Raw genomic sequence first — 22,673 nt, 5'->3', positions numbered from 1 at the left:
AAATTTGTAACAAATGGCTTTAAGTAATGTGATAGCGGACCCAAGTCCACAGGAGTAGACTTGCAGGTAGTACCAGGGTCAAAAATAATAACTGGAGTGTTGTCTTTATTCTCTCTTGAGAAATCCTTTAATCTCCATGGCAACCATTCAGTTGTACAAAACAATTCCTCAGAGATGCAGTTTCCAAGCTTCGGCCTCACAGAGCAGCCCTCACTTCCTACTCCCCCATCAGCTCCTTCAGGCTAGCCAGCAGCAATTAGCAAACATCTGGTGGAAATGAACATCTGCTGAGCTCATTATATGAGCTGCTTCTCAGTGCAACGCTGGTAAAAACGTTGTTAAAGGGTTAATAGAGGAGCGCTGATGTAATGACTTACTGAAGGCGGAGTTTCACAAAGAACAAGAGTTTTTAAAGAAACAGACACCTAATTTCAAGGCATTTTACATCATATTTTATATATTCAGCATTTTTTATAAGTGGAGTTATTTTATTGTGGTATAAAATGGCTCTATCTGCCTGGAAAATACATAATACTGCCCCTTTAAACATGTTCCACCTTTGCTTCATCAATCCACAAAATGTTCCAATTTAGACTAATTTGGTCATTTTTAGCATCGGGGCGTCACATGAACTACAAGTGACAATTTTAGAATTGGACAGTTCTCATGTGAACTAGGGAACACAGTTATGATGTCCACTGAAGTCACATTTATAGTACATTTGTCATGTGGTCTGTCTGAAAAAAAAAAAGTTATTTTCTGAAAACTAAACAAATTATCTTTCAGTATCAAGATTTGGACTGAACCACTGAAATTACAGCAGGTGATATTCTATTCTACAGACTCTAAAAGGGACACGGTTGGTTAAATAATAAACACAAACATATTAAAGTCCTGGTACTAGCTTGTTTCCTCACTGATTCAAATGAAGATAGATAAGTTATAAATCATCAGTTATTTGTTTCACAAGCCTTTAAGCACACAGCCGTGTCACAACATGGTGGCCATTAGCAACGCCATGTCTGCTGATGTTTTTCTAGCATCACAAACACACCAAGCTAACAGCACAATGCTATCATTAGCACGGCTTAGTTTCACATGAGTCACATTGTTAGGACAGTTATGGCCACAAAACTTTGCACTATGATGCGTAGAGGAACAAAGTCAGACACGTACAGAACAAATAAATAGTGTGTGGCTTTGCAGAGCTCCGTATCTGGGCTAACAGCAACACCTTGTCTATGTGACCAGTAAATGAGCTCAGCTCTAAATGGAGAACAAGCAATACTTGTGAGAAACAGGAAAGTAACACTTAATAGTGGTGTTACTCTAGTTAGTGTGGCTGGCATGTGTATTAGTTTAACTACTTTGTAGAATCATTTTTAGCTGTAGGTACACCTGCAAATCTTTTACATTAAGTCTCCATGAGCTTCACAAACTTGGTGTTTAAGGCATTCTTTGTAAAATCGCTTCACCTTAGAGCGGATGACTGATGCTAAAACTATGCACTACAAGCAGAAGATATTCTATTTATAAACACATTTTAAAAAGGACAAGCTCTCTTTAATGCTTTTTGCACCATAAATTCATGCATGTGCAGAAATCCACATCACCTTTGGAATTTTGGTTGAGTGTTTTTTAAAGGCCAATAACAGATCTTTGCACATGAAACATGCTAACATGCAGCGGACAGGAAATACAATGGTTTCTGATAACTGCTGACATCAAAGCGGGGAGGAAACCGACAGTCTACACCCTGGTAGTCAGGTAGACGTCGCATTTGGTCTGTATGTGAGGATGGGGAACGAGCTGCTACTGAGGCTGAGCTTCTTCGGTGAGTAAATTACTGAGTCTCTGTTGGCATTTTGGATAAAAGTGTAAAACTGGTTGAACATGTTCATCTGGGACTTAAAAAAATAACTATTTTAATCACCCAGTTAGGTGATTTGAGTTTATATAAAAGCTATTTGAATGTGAAAATACGAATGTGTAATTGTAGAATCACTAATTCTGTCAGTTTGATAGAAATTTATCTTCTAACAAAGTTTATCTTTGTTTCAGTGCTCTGTGTGGCCTTTTATGGAAACGCTGAAGGTGAGAAATACATTTTATTTTTTCTCAATCAGTTTACATAATTTACAGATGTTACTAAATTATTTTATCTTATTTTTCATTTTAATATAGCTAGTATGATTTGTGTAGCGTTGCAGCCCTTTTAAGTATAAGTACACATTTATAAGCAAGTGAAACTAAACTATCAACCGGAGACTAGATGTTTTTTATAGTTCGGCCTTCCCCTTCTGGCTGTCAGCTAAAACCAAATGTCCCGACCACAACCACCACAGAAACAGCCCAGCGCCTAATGCAGGGTCTATTTTTCACCACTTCAGTTTTATGCTCCAACTAAAAGAACAATGTTAACTTTACATTACTAAACTAACCTGTTTATAAGAAATCTGTTTTAAATTGACAACATGACCATATAACCACATGTCAGTCTGCTGACAATTACATATTAATATACGGTGCTTTGTTCAGTTGTCATTGAAGAGCAACCCTGCCTGAATGTCTAGTACTGAAAAGTTAACATGGCAACAGTTTCAAAACAACCTGTAGGGATAGAAGCTGAGTTCAACGATCCAAACTACACATTCATGTAAAAATACTGCAGCCAATATGACACAAACATGCAAAATTAAACAAAAATCAGTTTGACTATTGATGCTGAATTGATGCTTATGGAATTTTATCTATCTGCACAAATCTGTCATAATTTCATCCATCTGTTCCACAATTTGCCACTGTGATTGTCAGCCTAAGTCTTAAGGTATCCTCATATCCTATACTGCTTGGCCCAGCTTTAATTAAGTTAATTAAGCTCCAGCTGCTAACCTGAAAATGACTGACAAATCCAGGCCTGAAGAGCAGCAAATACTCCACAATTAAATAAAGAAAAAATGCATGTCTTTTGTAGTTTGGTCAAGTTGAAAATGGGAAAAATTCTCCTGTTGGTGTTTCAATCTTCTGGAATGTTAGAGAAAGAGCTTCAACATCTCCCTCGTCTACATTATTCTCTGTTTGTTCTGCAAAAATACCCGGGTTGATGATCTTCATCATGGCTGATCAAACTGTTAAAACCGTTGCGTTCACAAACAAAGATTTTGAGAGAAAAGCATAACATCCTGAAATAAACCAACTCTACATTGTGACCCCAGAGAAAAAAAATTGGGTTGGTCTACTTATACTTTTGTCCTAACAGAAAAATCTATGATGCGGCACAGAAATTTAGTGTTATAAAATTATTATTATCATTAGTATAATTTCTGAGCTCACTCAGGGCTTTCTCTGATGCCCAGATCAGCTCGTCAATGTCGGATGTCTTTTCCTATGATATTCAAAATCCAAAACTATTTTACCTGATAATTATAAATGATTGTGATTTAGTTCTAACAGTCAGCCATGACAACATTCATGTTTTATTGTTTCCTAACTTTTCAGAACGTGAAGACAAAGTCACTCTGACAGCAGATGCCGAGATCATTCAACATGCAGGAGGCAGAGTGACACTGACCTGTTCTGCAAACAGACCTGCTGCTTTAATGTTTGATCTTTTTAGACGCTCCTCATTCCACGGTAGAGAGACATTTATCAATACATCAAATGGAGTTTTCAGTATTACTGAAGGAGGGATCTACAGATGCAGAGGATTTACACAGGGATTCCTTACACCTGTGAGCGATGATGTCATCATTAAGGAGACTGGTGAGTTTAAGCTTTAAGAACAATAACAATTGAATCCCATATGTAGGACAAATTGTAACTCTGCTGAGTGACTGATTTCAGACTATCTGTTATCAAATTGAACATTTATATTGATAATGTAAGACTAATGAGAATTCATCAACAAAAAGGTAAAACTAAACATCTTTCAGCTGATAAACGGCTCAGAGATAAATATATGAAGTACATTCACTCTACATTTCTACAGACGTTTAAGTTATTCCAAGATTTTAAAGGGTACATAATAAATAATCCAAGGTAGCACAGGTATTTCATGGAAAATATTTCATATTCTTACAACACATTCAAATTCTTGCTACAAAATAGAACAATGTAAATTTACACATTTTCAACAGAAAACAAAAAGACGTTTTTGTATTTGGTTTTTCTTACGTCTATCTGTCCATTTGTTGTATTGACAGTTTTCAACAGAGTTTCAGTGACTATGGAGCCCAAATGGTCTCAGATCTACAGAGGAGAGAAAGTCACTCTGAGATGTGAGATCAGAGGAGGTGAAGGAGCTCAGTGGACGTATGAATGGAGACCAACCAATAGAAACTCTCCATCATCCAGTGAATACAAGATCAACTCAGCTACTGCGTCTGACAGAGGAAAATACATCTGTAGAGCTAAAAGTGACTATAAGCAAACACAATGGAGTGATGCCTTCAGACTGTCAGTGTTGTGTGAGTCAAACTCTCCTCTTTTCAAGCTTATCATTATCATCTAAAGAAAAACATAAAACTTTTAGCCAACTCTGGCTAGCTAAGGCACCTCATATTTTTAAAATCAAAAAAGAAAATGATCAGAAACTACAAGAACATCTATGGATCCAGGCATAATGACTGATTTTTGAGGATCTTCTGTAATTGAACTCAACTCTCTGACATTAATAGATATTTCACCAATGAGGACAATCCCGTTCAACCAGGGCCATTTGGGTTTTTTACCTTTTAAAATAAGCAGATTCAGTGAAATACTTCATTTTGTTGACTTGTGTTATCTTTTCCTATTATGTTTAATTTATGATCTGAAATGTTTGACAACCATAGAGAATAGCAAATAATCACAAAACTGTCTTTTTCTCAAAACTGTGTAGAGAAAATGCAATCAGCCTTTAAATTTAAGATGAAGTAAGAAAAACTCAGACCAGAGAATCACAGCTACAATATATGGGAGAGAAGACAATTGTTGAGAAAGAACTGAGTTGTTCACAGTAAAATTACCATTTTAAATACTTTTGTAAACAAACTAAATAGAAAAACTGAATAAATTATGTGGGTTTTAATCAATCATTATATGTTATTCAGGTAATAAATTACTGATTTCATTTCGTCAGAAGAGCAAAGGGATTATAATTTTTTCTTTCGTGGGAAATGTCCAGAGCACGTAAAAAAGAGCAAGTTCATTAAACTTATGCCTTTAATCTGGTTAGAGAATAATACATATCTAGGGATTTGGTATTTTAATGTTCATACACTTTGTCTCATGTTTCTGATATCTGGTGATATAACATAAATTACGCAATAAGAACTAACGATGAGCTTATACTCTACAAAATGGTTGGCAAAATTTCATGACCTATCCACTACCACTTTCCTCAACTCAACAGCAGAGAAGCCCAGAGCCACGGTGACAGCAGACAACACAATCATACCAGCAGGGGGCAGTGCAACACTGACGTGTTCAGTGGAGAACTCTGCTGATTGGAGGATTTACTGGTTAAGACAGGACTTTGAGTCTTCTAGAGCTACAGAGATTAAAAACAATAAACCAGATGGAACCATCATCGTCTCAGATGGAGGTCTGTACAGCTGCAGAGGAGGAAGAGGAGGAAGAGGAGACCCAGTTTTCTACACTGACAACAGCACAAAGGTCACTATTCAGAAAACTGGTGAGTTTAGTTATCAGTTTATCATTAAAACAAGCATAATTTATTATTAAGTTGTTACATAAGCTGAGAAATAATAACTACTTTAATATGTACTACTTATACTTGACCTTGAAATAACCATATTAAAAATTTTAAGCTTTGAAACTGTATCTTTCCTTCCTTGAATAGTAGCAATAGTAAAAAGTTATCTTCCACCTGAATTGACATAAGTGAATTTAACAAATTATTTTCATCATTGTTTTTGCCTGTTTAACTTCTTCATGCAAACAGTTAAATCCACTGTGATCCTGCAACCCAACTGGCCTCAGATATACATTGGAGAGAAAGTTACCCTTAAGTGTGAGATCCAAGATGGAAGATTTAGGTATGGAACAAAGCAATGGAGAAAAAACAACTCTGTTAAACCTGGAAGGTCCCAAGAATACATGATCACCTCTGCAACAGAATCTGACAGCGGTGATTACAGCTGCAGAGCAGGAGGAGACAGGTTCTCCTTATCAGTGTGGAGTGATGTTTTCACATTAGTTGTATGTAAGTTGGTCATTTTTCATTAATATGAAAGTTATGTTCATTTTGATGCTCATTGATTGTGTTTATTTAGAAGTTGTTGAACTTTTAGATCAATAACAATTGTTGAAAAAAATAAAGCAAAATTCTAAACATCAGTAATGGAATTGTAGATGTACTGTAATTAAACCGTTTCAATATTTTTTTTAATGAAAACCTTTAATGACAGACCATCAAAGCAAAGTGAAGTTCTTTAATTGAAAATCATAACATCGTTATTATTAATTCAGAAAATTGCACAAAAGAACAAAATAAACATTTCCAATCCTAAATCACTCACACTTTACAGATATGCTCGTAGAGAGGAATACAAATGTTTTAACTGGTGATAGAGAGTAAATGACACCATAAATGCTAAAGGTTATTCTATATTTCTCAAAATATTTTGCAAAACATTTTTAATGATTTGCCCTCCTTCAACCTGTCTTCAACTGACCAGTACGGAAGCCCAAAGCCACAGTGACAGCAGACAACACAATCATACCAGCAGGGGGCAGTGTAACACTGAGGTGTTCAGTGGAGAACTCTGCTGATTGGAGGATTTACTGGTTCAAACGGGACTTTGAGTCTTCTAGAGCTACAGAGATTAAAAACAATGAACCAGATGGAACCATCAGAGTCTCAGATGGAGGTCTGTACAGCTGTAGAGGAGGAAGAGGAGATCCAGTTTTCTACACTGACACCAGCAGAGAGGTCACTATTCAGAAAACTGGTGAGTTTAGTTATCAGCTTATCATTAAAATAACAAGCATAGTTTAAATCTTCTATCTGCTGATTTCTATAAAACACAATTATAAATGGAATGCAACATAATGTTGAATAATAGCAGATAAAATAGTTGTGTCAGAACAACAATTTTAGAATCAGAAGATGGGGGGGAACATAGAAAAAATTAGTCAAATGAGCCAACTGTTTCTTTCAGTAAGGTTTTTTGCTATTTGTAAAAGTCATGGTCTTTTTAATCCCACCAACATGTTTTGACTATAAAATAGTTGATTTTGTATCTGTGTTTTCTGATCATGCACTTCAGCTATGATCTGTTTGTAGGAGTTCAGATTCTGAGTATTCCTAATGGAAAACTTCTGAAACTAGAAGTTTTTATATAATATAGGGCAGTAATAAATCAAATAACATATTATTTAATGAATCAGTCACCCCATTAACAAGGTAAAGTTGTTCTTTTCTAACTAAGGAGACAGGAGTCGGCTGATTCCTCTCTGGACATTTATTAGGAACACCTGGGCAGGTGGTACAGGTCAAATCAGGGTCAGTCCCCTGCTGGAAAAGGAAACGACTTAACATTCAGAAATCAGTTATATACCTTAGAATGATGTCAATATGCAAAGTCTGAACAATAATTGGGAATGTTTGGCTTACAGCTAGCATGCTACATGCACCTAGCTGCATCAAATCCCACTAATGACAGATTCCAACACAGGGAATGTTCTAATAAGCAAAGTTGATATAGAGCCCAGTTTCTTTTATTGTAGTTTAAAAGTTTAATTAGTAGCATTGCCTTTGCCTTGAATACATTTGGCTGTTACCAGATAGAACAAGCTGCACCACTGAACATGTAAAGAAGTAGGAAGTTAAGATGTCTGTCACTGATATGTAGATGTTGATGAGAAAGTAAACTCTCTCCAACAGATAAAGTCTCTGTGTCTCCATCATGGCTGAATCCTGGAGCCTCAGTGACTCTGAGCTGTGAGGGTTTGGAGCATCAGCCAGCAGGATGGAGGTTCTTCTGGTATAAAGCTGTTTCTGATCCATCCAAATGGTACCAGCCACCATACTACAGCTATGAGCTGCTTCCTGGCAGCACCAACGGGACTGAGCAGAACTCCTACATCATTCAGGGACAGAACCACACAGCAGGATTTGTGTGCAGAGCAGGAAGAGGAGAATCAGAGTTTTACACTTATTACAGTGAACCAAAGTTTGTCTGGTCTGCAGGTCAGTTTATTTCATTCTTTTATTTCTTCCTCTAATTTCTGACTTTGTTTAGAAACTTTGTGTAAAAATTGCAGTGTGTTATCTTAGTAATATAATTCTGATGTTCAGTATCTGATATGCAGAACTATAGTTCAGAAGTGTAAGGTGCTGGATAGATATTTAGATTGTATGCTTGATTGGTAAAATATTGGACAGATTGTCAAACTGCACAGCTTGTAGCACTGTCTCCTAGCAACAAGAAGGACCTGAGTTCTTATTGTTATATTTCTGAATGATTGAATAGATGGCTGTCTAAATAGTTTAAGGCATAAATCCAATTATTAAATTAAATAATTATCTTAGCTTAATTTATGTGTTTAAATGTTCTGGTTTTGTGTATAAAAGTAATACCTTAACCACGTGTAATGAAACATTTTACACATAATTGTGTATTAAAATAAAATCTATAAAAATGTGTTTTGTTTTTCAGATTCAGCAGCAGCTTCTCTCACTGTGAGTCCTGACAGAGTTCAACACTTTAGGTCTGAATCTGTCACACTGACTTGTAAAGGAAACTTTACTGACTGGAGAGTGAAAAGGTTTACAGAAACAGGCCGACTGTCAGACTTGACCTGCTCAAACTGGGGGAGAATGACTGGATCTACATGCACCATTAACAGATACTGGTATGATAGTGGAGTTTACTGGTGTGAGTCTAGATCAGGAGAGTTCAGCAATGCTGTCAACATCACTGTACAGAGTAAGTTATGTTTCCTAGTACTGTTCTTCTACTATTTGTATATGAAAAAAAAATCACAATTCATCCCAATGCATTGTTAGGTGAAACCAATTTATTATTATTGATGTTAATTTATTGTTTACTTTTAATTAGGAATCCACAATAATGACTGTCAAAACCTTCTGTAGTGATTTTCAACAGTCTTGTATAGTCTTGATAACATACAGATTTTCTTTAGTGGCTCTTTATATGTGCAGAAAATTATAGAAATCACATTTGATTATTCTTTAATTTGTCTGGAAATCAAGTGTTAAATCTTGGCGTGAGGAAAAAAAACTGCTTTGCACATAATTTTTTATTTGTTTACTTATTTTCCTCTATGTCACCTCTATTTATAAAAAATCAATTCTGACATGTAATACTCTGTGATTGTTTTACAGATGATGATTCTGCTCCTCTCCTGCTGAGTCCTGTTCATCCTGTGACTGAGGGAGATCCTGTCACTCTGAGCTGCAGAGATAAAAATAAAAATCTTCTCTCTAATGTGTTTTTCTATCATAATGATAAACTCATCCATAATGACAGCAGAGGGGAGCTGAAGATCTCTGCAGTGTCAAAGTCAGATGAAGGTTTCTACATGTGTAAGCATTCAGAAAAAGATTCACCAAGAAGTTGGATGTCTGTTAGAGGTGAGGAGGAGGAAAATATTTGATTTATCCATCCTTAATGAACGTAGGTGAAACCTGTCAGTAATTCATATTCTGATTTTTCTGATGTACATTGGCTTAAAAGTCATCCAAAAGTAAATTTTTCTCTCATATATGTGGAAATTGGTAGATATAGATCACAAAAATCCCCTTCAAAAATAGGTTTGAAGGGGATTTCAACATATTGGAGTGGAAAAAAATAACATTGCTAAGACAAATCAAATTGTTGCAGTTGATTGGGAGTCAATAACACAAAACAGTGTCGATTGGACAGACATTGCTGTACCTTAGTTTTAAAGAAATAATATCTTATTTCACCCCAAAGTTCATGACCTGGTCTCGCTTTTTGTCATTTATTTCATCATCAAAAATAGATTTGAAAAACACAAACAAGTGTTTAGTGTTAAGTTACTAATGGGGAAACGTCATGTTTTTATGGAAACAGAGAATAGGCTCATAAATATCAGTAAATAACTTTGATTCCTTTTCAATGTTTTTCTTTTTTCCAGTAGCTGTGTCCAGTCCTGTCAGCTCTTCATCTTCTGTCATGATGATCGTTGGTCCAGTTGTTGGAGTTATTCTCATTATTCTCATTATTCTCCTGATCTCGTTGTGGCGCTGCAGACGGTCCAAAGGTGAGAACATGTTTCTTCACATACCTGATCAGAAAAACTCTTAAATCAAACATTAAGCTGCATTTTGATGTTGTAGCAACATGATGGTTGGAGCAACAAAATAACATAACTATTGTCTTTTACAGATTCATGGTGGATCAGGTTGGTATCACATGTTGTCATATTTCATCCCAGATGAGCATCAACAATAGTTTGTTGACTCAAATTTACTGTTTTCACTGTTTTCAGCTCCAGTCGGTCAGAGAGCAGCAATCAGAGCTCCAACAGAAACGATGTTGTCAACCAGACCGGAAGCCACGATTACAACGCTCTGCTTCTCGGTCAGAATTTGATATGAATTATTTACATGTGTGATCAATTCCTCTTTACTGCCAGACAATAATTTGTTATGCCAGACAACGAAAAGGAAAGTAAATGGTAAAAGGTTGTCCTATAAGGTTATTTGTTTACTTACAGTGCATCTTTCTTACTTTGTTGATGAAGTTTGTTCAACAGAACCTTTAAGTTCTTTTCTTTTCCTGCTCTTTAGGTGATGTTGGTCTCTATGAGTCAGTCAAATCCCATGCAGCTGCAGGAGACGGTAGTGTATTTTTTTAAAAGCTGAATGATAATGTGGACCTGATTATGAGTAAATTACATATTATATGATTCAACTTAGGAAGAGACGGTGATTTCCAAACAACACACAGCATAGAAAAAAATACCATTTATCGTCATTTACTTTGATTTATAGTTTTTTTGGATTATGCTATTAGTGAAACCTCAGGAATCAAATGAGCACAGTGTGTAAATCTTCCACGAGCTTTTAAAATATTTTTATATATATATATATATTTTTAGGTGATGTTCATGTCTATGAGTCGGTTAAAAACCCTGAAACTGCAGGAGAAGGTATTAATCTTCAAAGAATTGATGATGTAATGAGCCTGATCATCAGTAACTGACATATCGTCCTGTATTTCATAGAAGAAGAATCTGGAGATGCTGCATATTCTCTCATTGAAGTGATGAACGTCGGACAAGAGAGTGAGTTCAAAACGACACACAACACCCAGCATGAGACGATAACACTCAAACCTTCTGACCCTGTCTTGTTTTTTTAGGGAGGCCTCATGAGCGCACGCCTTACTCTGTACTGAGAACAGGAGATTCAGGTACATTCAGTAACGACGGTCGATCTTTTTACTGAAACACATCTTCATGACATCACAGTGAAACTTAATATGATCATCATCTGCATCAGTTGGCCTCTAAACTTTACATCAAACACACGGTGGAGAATCGTGACAGTTTGTCTGTTTGTTATATTTCTTCATAGGAAATTTTCCAATAAACTGTTTATTTTAACGTCCATATTTATACTTATAGTCCTAAGTTGCCCAGCTGCAGATAATGAGGAACTGCAGAGTGACATTTGTCTTTCATCCGTTTTAAATTTTACGTTTAACTTATGCCGGCTTCGTTATTAATGATTAGTTTGACAAATATTTTCAACAAACCGTCTCTTCGTTTACAGGAGCATGCAGTCCTGCAGCAACAGATGAGGCCGTGTATTCAGAAATCGCCATGGAGACCGCAAGCTAAGCTGGTTTAAGCTGCTAAATATGAGATAAACTTTACAATAAGAATGTAAAGAAAGCTGCATTCATGAACACAAAACATGTCAACAATAAAACGTAAAATCTAAGTTAATTAGTTACTAAATATAGTCAGAAGTTTTGTAATTTTGATGATATAATTGCTTATGAAGGATCAATATTGTTTTTCAGCACAATCTATGAGCTTTTCATTTAATTTGATTCATGTTTGAGAATCTGCAACATTTGCATTTAGGCTTTTTTGAAAGAGAAAAGTGAGACGTGAGCTTTTGTGTGAAACTCCGGAGATTTTTTGCGGGATTAAATTTAAAACGATGTTCCTTTCACACATAGCATGGATATATCTCTGTTTTGTCATTAAATGTGAACCATAATTCACAGAATTACAAGCAAATAAAAGCTTGAAATATCGCACTCTGTGTAATGAAACTGTGTAATATATGATTTTTACTTCCTGAAGTAAGTTTTCCATGACATTTAAATTTTTTGAGTTGCATTTATATATCATCACCTTCCTAAAGTCATGGCCCATGTCGTTTTTCTTGCCAGAAGAGATTTTTCACTTTTGGTAAAAAACAAACAAAAAAACAACTAAGGCCCTTTTTTTTTTTTTTTTTTTTTTTAGGAAGGTGACAAAGGAAGTAGTTTGCAAAGGTATTTGTGCAACTTTATCGTTTTGCAGCTGAAAAACAAGTTTAGTTAAAATTCAAAGTGTGTGATTGAGCAATCACAGCTTCAAAAACCCTAAATTCATTCAATAAATCCATCAAATTGAGAGCAGTTTGACCTTTCCTGTTCTCAGTAAATTGTCACCATGATTCTGCACACAGACCACAGTTTCCTGAAAGCTGTCGTAGTAAAAAACTCCTCTGCAGTCGATGGGAAGTATAAATATATTGAGTAACGCTGCGGTCTGAGCTGCTGCAGTTTTTAAAACTCTGAGTAATGGGAAGGAAACACGTAAGCAGCTATAAAGAGGAAGTATTCTGGGAACTTCTCTTTTTTTCCACAAGATAGAAGATTTCCTGGTTACAGTTGTTCAGCAGGTCGAGATGTGAGGATGGGACACGCTTGGCTTTACGTGCTGTTCTGTAAGTAAATTTAATAACTTTAAAAATAGATGATTAGTTAAACTAAAATGGCTTCCTGTGTCTAAATAAAGAGATAATTCAAGTTATCAGCTATATTGTTGTATTAAATTATTTCAGAAATGTTTTTAAATGCCAGTTTTTCTCTGTTATTGTGATTGTCTTTCTTCCTGATTGATCCATTTTTCTAACTTTTTCATAAATGTGTTTGTTTTATTTAGTGTTCAGTTCAGTCATCAGTGGATACGCCAAAGGTGAGACACATTTCCTGGTTATATCGTCTTGACTTCATGTTTAAAATGTATTTGTACTAGTATCTCTCAAGCTGTTGGTGGAAATTTAAAACTTCTTGTTCTGTTAATATCAGAAACAAGAAGGATTTTATGTAGAAAGACCACAAGAGTCTTTATAGCAGCTTCACCTGTTAACCCACAAAGCTCGGATGCAAGGAGCCACTATGACGAGACCAGTGTCGTTAGGAAACCTTAAAATGTTGCTAGAGTGAATCAGAAGCTACAATATATTTCATTTTCTTTTATTTTCATCCTTTATCAGTAAGAACAAATGTTGGGTTTTCTGACTGAGAGTAACTACAAAGTTCTCCAAAGATCTGGAGACGAAACAAGCCGACCGGACCAAAGATCGTCCGCTGTACTGGCGTTAGCTGCTGACCTTTTAACCCTTTCACACCTCTCAGCTGCTACATGTTTGTGTTGCTTGTTTCACATCAAACCAACCTGGAGTTTTATTTCCAGGTTTATTTGGAAATAAAACTCCAAACTAATAAGACGAGAGCAAAAGCTGCTCGATATTAACCTGAAAGTTTAGCCAACCTCTCATGCTCGACAAGGTTTCTGTTGGTTTGCAGACTGGATGAGAAAACAGGAAACCGTCTGCTGAGGATATAAGCAAATGTTTGTCAAGTTAACACCTCTGCCTATAATAGCACAACCACATTTTAATAAATAAAAAAAAACATCATTGTGTTTTCAACATGTCTATGTTGATTAAGATTAAGAGTTTTTAAACTCCTATCAGGTTTTAATCTCTTCTCAGCCTAAAAATCTTCTGGACAGGAATTGAATATGTTGATGTTTGAGTTGATTGGTTGAGTTGGTCTGTAATGTCAGTGTGGGTCCAGCTTCAATCCCGTGAGGTTTGCATTTTCACGTTACGTCTCTAGTCTCTAGTCTGCAGTCGCAATATGAGACAGTGACTAGAATAACGCATCAGTGGCCTCATCTGATGAGGGTAGAGGATGAACGTTGAAATCTAACTATGTCTGTTCTCTTTAAATCTGTAAAAAGAAATAAAAAGATTCAGGAACTTGAGTTTAAAATATTTTGACAGGACATAAAAAAGCAAATGGCAACAAAAAACCCTCTGGTCCACAAGATCCAGATAATCCAAGACAACTAGGATCCACTGAAGAATCAAGAGAATCAGGCAAAATAAAACTGTACTGTTGTTGTAAAGTCATCATCAATTAGTTCATTATTGTTTTGTATAGTTTAGCCCATGGACTATATTAGTGTATTTTCTGTTTCAATATGTTTGAACGAAGGGCATCCTGGTGACCAACACACCTCGGTAGGATCCCTAGAAACTCCTGCTAAATCTGAACAGCAACATAAACGTTTCCCCTAAAAGTAAATGGATCTTAGCTGTGGATGCAGCATTAGTATATTTATATGCAACAACATGTCAATAAGTTTATCAGTTCGACCAATCAGTGTTTCAGCTTATTGGGATTTTAGACGTCTAACCTCAAAGACTGCTGCATGTTTCTGAGATGTGTGATTTCTCAAATAGAAGACAAAAAGAAACAACATGATGCACCACATTCTGGAAAAACTGCAGACCCATCAGCTGTATGGTACATAATATTCCAACATAAAAGTCACAGTTTGCAAAATTAACCAGATTCATTATTTTTGTGAATGGCATCCTTAACCCTCTTTAAACCAACTGCAAACATAATATTTAACAATCTCTAGTTGAGAATGTATGGAGCCCCTGGAGGGACATTGAAGTGAAAAAAATAAATAAATAAATTTCTTGTGCGCACAAGATAATATGTGACATGAACAGGACGGTATCTGGTTCCACACAAGATGCCATCAGGTGTATTGTGCACACAAGAGTTTTTTTTTCTTTTCTTTTTTTCCTTCAGTGTCTCTTTCGGGCCTCTGTTATAATTTGTTGCATTGATGTTAACAGAATATTTATTAATTCATTTACATTTGAAAAAGAGGTAAACGATATCAGAGGATCCTACGTTTGGGACGCCTTTGGGAAAATATGTTGACATAACTATATATGTTATTTATATTAGATAAATAACCTCCTGTTTATTAATCATGGTCATTTATTAGAACAGGGTGAGAAAGCTCCACACAATTCATAAAAGTGGAGGGAGAACATGAAGTTAATGGCAGCAATAACTGTAGATAATGAGTAACTGAGAATAGTGAGACAGTAGCAGAGTAAAGATGGTCAGAATCATTAGCTCCTAATTACAGACATAGTTCAGAATAATCTAATAAGTCTAATTATAAGTTTGATCAACTTTGTTTTAATCCTTCCCTTAAAAGTAAACGAGGTCTGTCGTATTGATTGAACATTTACATTTCATCACATTTTTACATTTATTCACTTTTCACTTCAACGTAAAAACAGAAATTTACAGAAAACTTAATGGGTCTGTGAAGAGCTGAAAAAATGATTAACCAGAAAAAAAAAACTGATTTATGCTCCACATGCCTGAAGAAAATGAAGAATTATTCCAACAGATTATTTCATGCTGATGTTTCTGTATGTAACTTTTAAAAAAGTAATGTTATAAATTTAATAAAATGTAAACTGAACATAAGGAGAGACAAATTTTGTTGTCCCAAAATAAACTTGTCTTGGGTTCAGACGCTGGCTGCTGCAAAATCCAAACATCATAACCGTCATATTACATTCACACTTAAAACCACTAAATACATTATAAAATAAGGAAATAATAGAACATAAAATAACGTAGCAGGACATTTTAAAATCTTAGACATCCTTGTTTACAGTCATAATGTACAGTTTTTAACATAGTATGCTCAGGGATATTTATTTATTTAATACATTATTTAACAAATGTGATGCCAAGCAAAACTCGACTAAATGGAGGTTAAATGCTTTGGTTGGTGGAGGATCTAAGTGGAAATAGAGAGAGAGCTCTATTTTAGTCATCATTCAACTTGATGAACTTGATGAATGATGATATATATTTTGTTTAAATCAAAAGATATATATATATATATATATATTTTTTTTTTTTTTTTTTTTTTGACTTAATGTTTCTTTTAAACTAATACATTCATGTTGTTTATGTGAACAGGTCCCATTCAAGCCAATGTGGTCCTGAAACACAACGGGCCTCTGATATACAAAGGTGAGAGAGTTTATCTCCAGTGTCGAATCCCAGGAGGAGAAGGAACAAAATGGACGTATGAATGGAGACCAACCAGGTTAAATAAACCTCAAGAATCCAATGAATACATTAACATACATTCAGCTAATGAGTCTCATAGTGGAGAATACAGCTGCAGAGGAACAAGTAGGAGTGACTCAACAGCCTGGAGCGATGCTGTCGTATTAACTGTGTGTAAGTTGGTCATAAATCTTTCATATAATAACATTGCACATTTTTAACGCATTTGATGCAAATAAGTGACAATTAGTTAAAAGATTAATGTTTTTTCATTATCAATGTTTGTTCTTTAAACAAGTTGGTCTGATTCCTGAGGGGGTAGGAGTTCATAAGTTCTCACTTCTTCCTACCCCATTTTGAGCATGATATGTTAACTGAAACAAAAAAAAATCTGTATTTTCTCTTCTTTTTTATGCACTTCTTGTTACTGTGCACTATTTTATTTTTATATTTATATCATGTTCGAATAAAATTTCATTCATTCAAATAAAATTTCATTCATTCTTTGGATTACCAACCCACTTCTTCCTTACAGATACAAAACGACTGATATTTTAATTAAAATATGTGTTATAGGTTGAGCATAAATGTCTGTTTCCTACCAGAACTTTCTTAGTTTTAAAGGAACAAACCTTTAGTTAAAGGTATATTTGACAGTTATACAAGAATAGCTAATATAAATAAAAACTAATTTTCTCATTGAGTCATTTCTGAGGGTTTGAGAAAATGAAATATTTCAAAGTTAGAACTGCATGAATTCCTTCATAAAATGCAGAGGAATGTGTTAGAGGAATAAAATGCTTTACCAACTGTCTGGAAATAATCTGAGTTCTCTAATTACACTGAGTTATTATATAAGAGATATTTTTCTTTAACCTGAAGCCTTTTATTGACATAGAAAAACTCTCTCCAACAGACAAACTCTCTGTGTCTCCATCATGGCTGAGTCCTGGAGCCTCAGTGACTCTGAGCTGTGAGGTTCAACATCCACCTGCAGGAACCAGGTTCTTCTGGTATAAAGCTGTTCCTAAACCATTAAACATCTTCTACAACTATGAGCTGCTGCCTGGCAGCTCTGATGGGACTGATGAGAACGTCTACATTGTTCATGGACTCAATAACACAGCAGGTTATGTGTGTGAAGCAGGAAGTGGAGAACTAAAATACAGAGATCCAACTTTTGTCTGGTCAGCAGGTCAGTTTATCTGTGTGTCTCCACTCAGTGAGTAAAAAATGATGTTTTTACATTATTTCTACTGATCCATGAACTTTATCCTTAACAGTAATTTAAAGTTGTTGGATTCATTATCAATATAAAAAAGAAATGTTAAAGTTTTATTTTGGTTTTCATATATTGTTGAATTTATCCAAAGCACAATAAAAACATAAAATGATGAAGTGAAAAGTAAAAGTTTTGGTGTATTTGACAACAACCCCCCTTCTCCCAAAATCGCTCATGAACTGCAGTTTGTCTTTTGAGACAAAGTTTTTGTTGAAGACATTTTGTTTGATTAATTTATTGCTTTGATAAAATGTATATTTGAAACTAAAGACAATAAATAAAGCCATAGATGATTTGGATGTTTCTGTATTTATTTTCCAGATCCTCATCCAGCAGCTTCTCTCTCAGTGAATCCTGACAGAGTTCAACACTTCAGATCTGAATCTGTGACTCTGAACTGTGGGAGAAACTCTGCTGGGTGGATAGTGAAGTGGATATTTACAGAAATAGGCTACTTGTCAGACTGCTTCATCTGGAGGAGAATGACTGGATCTACATGTACCGACAGCTTCCAGTTTCATAGTGGAGTTTACTGGTGTGAGTCTGTATCAGGAGAGTTCAGCAATGCAGTGAACATCACTGTACCTGGTGGGTTATGATTTATAAACTTTTTATTTCAGATTCTTATCTATCGTATACATTTCGTATTTATACAGTGCAGAATGTTTGTTATGTCTTCATCATTGTAAAACACAATATTTATGAATTACTCATTTTTCACTCCAACAAAAATACAATTTAACTTTTAGAAAAGTAAGAATCTTAACATAAAATCAAATGATGATTTTGATGATTGCAACATATGGATTCTTTCTAAAACTGGAGGTTCTGTGTTTTACTTCATGATGGTCAAATTCAGTTGTTTTAAATGCACAAGATCATTTGTGTGTAAGTGATTATTTATAAGTCACTTTTTTTTAAACATCTACTACAGATAATTTGTCTGAAATCAAAATATACTCTGGTTTTTGTAAACGTAAAATATTTTCGTTAATGACATACAGCTCCAAGTTTGAAACTAATGCCTGAAATGTAATTTTATCTGCTTTACAGATGATGATTCTGCTCCTCTCCTGCTGAGTCCTGTTCATCCTGTGACTGAGGGAGATCCTGTTACTCTGAGCTGCAGAGATAAAAAACGTCGTCTCTCCAAAGTGTTTTTCTATCATAATGATAAACTCATCCATAATGACAGCAGAGGGGAGCTGAAGATCTCTGCAGTGTCAAAGTCAGATGAAGGTTTCTACAAATGTCAACATTCAGGAAAAGATTCACCAAGGAGCTGGATGTCTGTTAGAGGTGAGGAGGATTTTAAAGACTTCAGGTGTTTTCTTTGGTGAATCCATTTAGTAGTTTGGGGAGAAATTTTTGGATCTTTTTGAGGGTGTGATGCAGATGTTTTTCCATTTCCATTCCTTTTTAATGTTTCTTATTTCCAGTAACTGTATCCAGTCCTGTCAGCTCTTCATTTCCTGTCATGTTGATCGCTGGACCAGTTGTTGGAGTCGTTCTCATTATTCTCATTATTCTCGTTCTCTTGTTGTGGTGCTGCAGACGGTCCAAAGGTGACGCCATTTTTTTTCCCTAAAATATATTATTGATCCATTTTTTTAAGAAAGAGAGATGATGTGAGAGATATGACTGCAGATGCAAATTAGCCTCAATCCCTAAATCTGGAATTTAGATAATGAACTTAAATAACTGTGTTACTTATTAAAATAAATATGGAATAATGTGATATAAAATATATTTTCACAGGTTTATGGTGCATCAGGTCAGTGCAGCAGTTTATTTCCTTTAAAATCTACAATTTTCAAACTGTGATCAATTTAATTGCATGTCTGATGTTTCAGATCGAAGCAGGCAGAGGGCAGAGGTCAAACCTCAAACACCAACCATGGAGTCAACAACACTGAAGATAATGACTACAGCTCTCCTCCTCAAGGTCAGAGCTTCAATGTTTGTGTTTAGTCATTGAGATTTGTTACGTCTAATTATGATGTCATTGATAACGATGGTTTTTAAGCGTCTTTTTCATTCAAGTTTAATAAAATTTGACGACAATGCCAGTCAGAAATTTCCATACAATCACGATTTGCATGAATGTCATTAATTTTGTGTTTTTTAATGCTGCATTTTCACTCTGCTTTTGATGATACACTTTAAAAAATGTACCTTAAATTGATTATGGCTCTTTTTACTGATCCACATAAGTAGTGAGAACTAGTGTGAAATGTAAACATGCCAACTAAAATTTGAATACATGTCCTCCAGAAAGTCGCAGAGAAGCTAAGTGGTTGAAGTTTGCAGCCATCAGCAGGTGTTTGACCACTTTTAAAATGGCAAAAAGAAAAATGCTGAAGTTCATCTTATCTAGTTGGTTTCCTGGGAGAAGATCCATATTTTAAGAAAATGTTCTTTAAAGAGTGAGTAGACGGATGCAGTAACTCAGATTTGTTCCTGCTCTTTTTCTTGAGAAAAAGGAAATACTGCACTGCTCAAAAAAAACAAAAAAAACAACGCTGTGCATTTCTCCTCACAAACTCAAACATTTACTGTAATAAGAGATGAAAACATCGAGCTAGTTTTCTTTGAATGTGTGGTAATGTTACATTTTGAAACTATTGTTTCCACAGCTGCTCTTCTATTTTTTTTTTTTCCTCGGAAACAGCATGTTTGTCGCTACCAGTTATTGCTTACGCAACTGTAGCAGAGAAGCCGTTTATCTCACTTGTGTACATTTTTATCTCTCCCATCAACATTTTAGCCATAGTGAACCATATTTGGAATGAGCTATTTTGACCAACGCTGCACAACATTTGCTGTTTTCTTCTTTAGATAAAGGCTTCCTCAGGAGCATGCATGTCATGACTGTTGAGTTTTTTTTTTTTTTTTTTTTATTGCTCAACTACTTCTTCTGGTACAAATTCACCATGTTTTTCTTCCGGAAACAGTAGAAGTAGATTAGACTGATGATGTTGGACTGACAGTATTATGACTAGACTTGGTGACGGCTGCAAAAGTTTTAACAAAACTTGCTGAATTACATTTAGCCACTAAATTCCACTTGTTCTACCAATTCTCCTCTAAAATGTGTTACAGAAATGTGTGTGGTTTTTTTTAAGTGTTATCCACATAAAAAGAAGAAAGCGCCAAAAAAACGTTTCCCCTCTTTTACTGCAGATAACACCAACCTCTATGCGTCAGTCAAGTCCTCTGAAGCGACAGGAAATGGTGAAGTACATCCTCGAAACACAACAGATGCAAAAGTTAACTTTGATCCGCCGTAGCTCATCTAAAACCGTGAAACGTTTCAGCCGCAGATGAACCCAGAGACGTCACGTACTCTCACATTGAACTGAAAGACGTCGACAGAACGAGTGAGTCCCAGTTAATGTGCAACAGGAGAAAAACGACTGAGCGGTTTTAACCTTCCTGTCGTTGCTGTGACCATCCCAACAGGGAGGCCTCGGGAAGCAGAGGAGAGCGCCGTTTACTCTGAAGTGAAGTTGCAGGAGTAGAACGAGAATAAACTGAAAGGTAATATTTGATTTCACAGATATTCTATGCTGTGATGTAGGGAAAGCGAAATCATAACAGCAATTTAAGGTTTACTGTCGTCATATCGATTTGGGCGCCATTTAATACAAAAGTGAAAGTTGCGGTTGAGCTGAACAAATGCTTGCTGAGATGTTTTCTGTTCCAGATTTCAATCAGGAGTTTAGTTGAGTTGGTTACAGTTGCCAAGGTTCGGTCATACATACAGTTCATGAGTCTCATACTGGCCGCTTGCTTAGCTGAGATTAAATAAGTACAATAAATCCCAGAGAAAAATGAAAGGTTGAGAATATGTGTGCGTTCATCTTTATTCGTCAAGGTCAAGCGTTTTTTATCTTTAAAAGTTGTACAGTGACGAATCTGTTGAAAGGTTTCAGATTCTTGATTCACCGTTTTCATTCTGAAGCTAAAAGTTTGACGCAGATCTTCTTTTCATTTCCAGACCGGAGGAGTCCTGCAGCAGCAGATTCAGTATTTTATTCTGAAACCAGGTCAGGATAACAAAACTGCCACGTCAGATACACGATGTGACGGACTCTTCTAGAAGTTATCATGAGTTCAAGCTCATCACGTCCTTCAAAATCCCACTTTTTCCACATCTTCCTGCATAGGAGTCTTTTAAGGAAGCTGTTTTATGAAATTACTGCAAAAGTGCTGAAATGTATTTTCTTAAATTCTTTGATTCATATTTACTGATGTAAAATTTAAAGTAGAGCAGCCTTTCTTTGAGCTGATGGTTTTTCTTTAACTCTTTGAAGACTTGGATGTAAATGTGTTTTGTCGCAAAATGCAGCAAAGAAAGAAAATGTGAAACGTGTACATTTTTTGTAGTTTTGTTTCGCAATGTGTTTAAATGTATTAGTTGTTACTGTAAGCTCTCCGTTTCTTTTTCAAATTTTGATAAAATTAGTATTTTCATACTTGAATAGTTTGTCTTTTCATGCTGTCATGTTTTCATTTGCTACTGCATCACATTTCTAGTGTAGCACTTTATGTACATACATCAGTCATCCAACTTAACAGTGATTGCGCAGTCAGCTTTACAGTTAAAATGTAATACATTTATAGTTTCTCTAAGCCATTTGTCTCCAGTCAAACGTATTGTGAAGAAAGATCCGTCAAAATCCGTATAATTAAGTTTGAACACATGAAGTAAGTGATATAGTTGGGATTTTTCTGAATGGTTTTATGTTGTCAGTCATCTGATTGAGGGTTTAATCTCACCAGACTTTATTAATAACTTTATTTTATAATAAAGTGCCACAGACTTTATTTAATAACATTTCACAGCTGTTTTACTTCTAACAAACTAAGTTAAATTAGTTCCTCCCAATCTGCAAAAGCAAAAAAAAAAAAAAAAAAAGCAGCAGTAGTTCATTTTCAGCTGCTAAAAGCATGTGATTGGTTGCTGAAATACATACATT

General features: G+C 35.4%; 2 protein-coding genes across 3 annotated transcripts; both read left to right on the top strand.

Annotated features, from left to right (window-relative positions):
• Nucleotides 1-1,747: 1,747 nt before the first annotated feature.
• Nucleotides 1,748-12,266, top strand: LOC106911930 (Fc receptor-like protein 5). Its single transcript, XM_088015418.1, has 18 exons — nucleotides 1,748-1,834; nucleotides 2,062-2,094; nucleotides 3,499-3,762; nucleotides 4,203-4,466; nucleotides 5,393-5,674; nucleotides 5,945-6,205; nucleotides 6,681-6,953; nucleotides 7,889-8,194; nucleotides 8,664-8,933; nucleotides 9,353-9,601; nucleotides 10,129-10,254; nucleotides 10,380-10,395; nucleotides 10,483-10,574; nucleotides 10,784-10,834; nucleotides 11,095-11,145; nucleotides 11,221-11,280; nucleotides 11,358-11,408; nucleotides 11,771-12,266. Exons 1-18 carry the CDS (start codon nucleotides 1,798-1,800, stop codon nucleotides 11,836-11,838), a joined length of 2,754 nt encoding a protein of 917 aa, XP_087871544.1. The 5' UTR covers nucleotides 1,748-1,797; the 3' UTR covers nucleotides 11,839-12,266.
• Nucleotides 12,267-12,388: 122 nt separating this feature from the next.
• LOC106906553 (B-cell receptor CD22-like) lies at nucleotides 12,389-22,175 on the top strand. 2 transcript variants are annotated; one of them, XM_088015424.1, is made up of 13 exons: nucleotides 12,389-12,943; nucleotides 13,162-13,194; nucleotides 16,317-16,583; nucleotides 17,326-17,604; nucleotides 18,013-18,279; nucleotides 18,745-18,990; nucleotides 19,131-19,256; nucleotides 19,450-19,465; nucleotides 19,545-19,636; nucleotides 20,875-20,925; nucleotides 21,015-21,071; nucleotides 21,154-21,231; nucleotides 21,692-22,175. In XM_088015424.1, the coding sequence occupies exons 1-12, from the start codon at nucleotides 12,913-12,915 to the stop codon at nucleotides 21,210-21,212; spliced, it is 1,524 nt and encodes a 507-aa protein (XP_087871550.1). In that variant the 5' UTR covers nucleotides 12,389-12,912; the 3' UTR covers nucleotides 21,213-21,231; nucleotides 21,692-22,175. The 2 variants fall into 2 exon arrangements, with proteins under 2 accessions (XP_087871550.1, XP_087871548.1); XM_088015422.1 differs by having other exon boundaries at nucleotides 21,009-21,071.
• Nucleotides 22,176-22,673: the final 498 nt, after the last annotated feature.

Source organism: Poecilia mexicana, unplaced genomic scaffold, assembly GCF_051168715.1.
Source record: "Poecilia mexicana isolate PSO_F unplaced genomic scaffold, ASM5116871v1 scaffold_18, whole genome shotgun sequence".
Taxonomy (NCBI): Eukaryota; Metazoa; Chordata; class Actinopteri; order Cyprinodontiformes; family Poeciliidae; genus Poecilia; species Poecilia mexicana.
Note: the sequence above shows the minus strand (reverse complement) of the source record. Positions and strands in the feature narration are given on the sequence as shown.

Bases quoted from the DNA above. Each gene is read 5' to 3' on its own strand.
- LOC106911930 (XM_088015418.1), top strand. From the start codon at position 1,798: ATGGGGAACGAGCTGCTACTGAGGCTGAGCTTCTTCG. The intron at 9,602-10,128 runs GTGAGGAGGAGG...TCTTTTTTCCAG, and splicing joins AAGTTGGATGTCTGTTAGAG to TAGCTGTGTCCAGTCCTGTC. The intron at 10,835-11,094 runs GTAGTGTATTTT...ATATATTTTTAG, and splicing joins CCATGCAGCTGCAGGAGACG to GTGATGTTCATGTCTATGAG.
- LOC106906553 (XM_088015422.1), top strand. From the start codon at position 12,913: ATGGGACACGCTTGGCTTTACGTGCTGTTCT. The intron at 18,991-19,130 runs GTGAGGAGGATT...TCTTATTTCCAG, and splicing joins GAGCTGGATGTCTGTTAGAG to TAACTGTATCCAGTCCTGTC. The intron at 21,072-21,153 runs GTGAGTCCCAGT...CCATCCCAACAG, and splicing joins GAAAGACGTCGACAGAACGA to GGAGGCCTCGGGAAGCAGAG.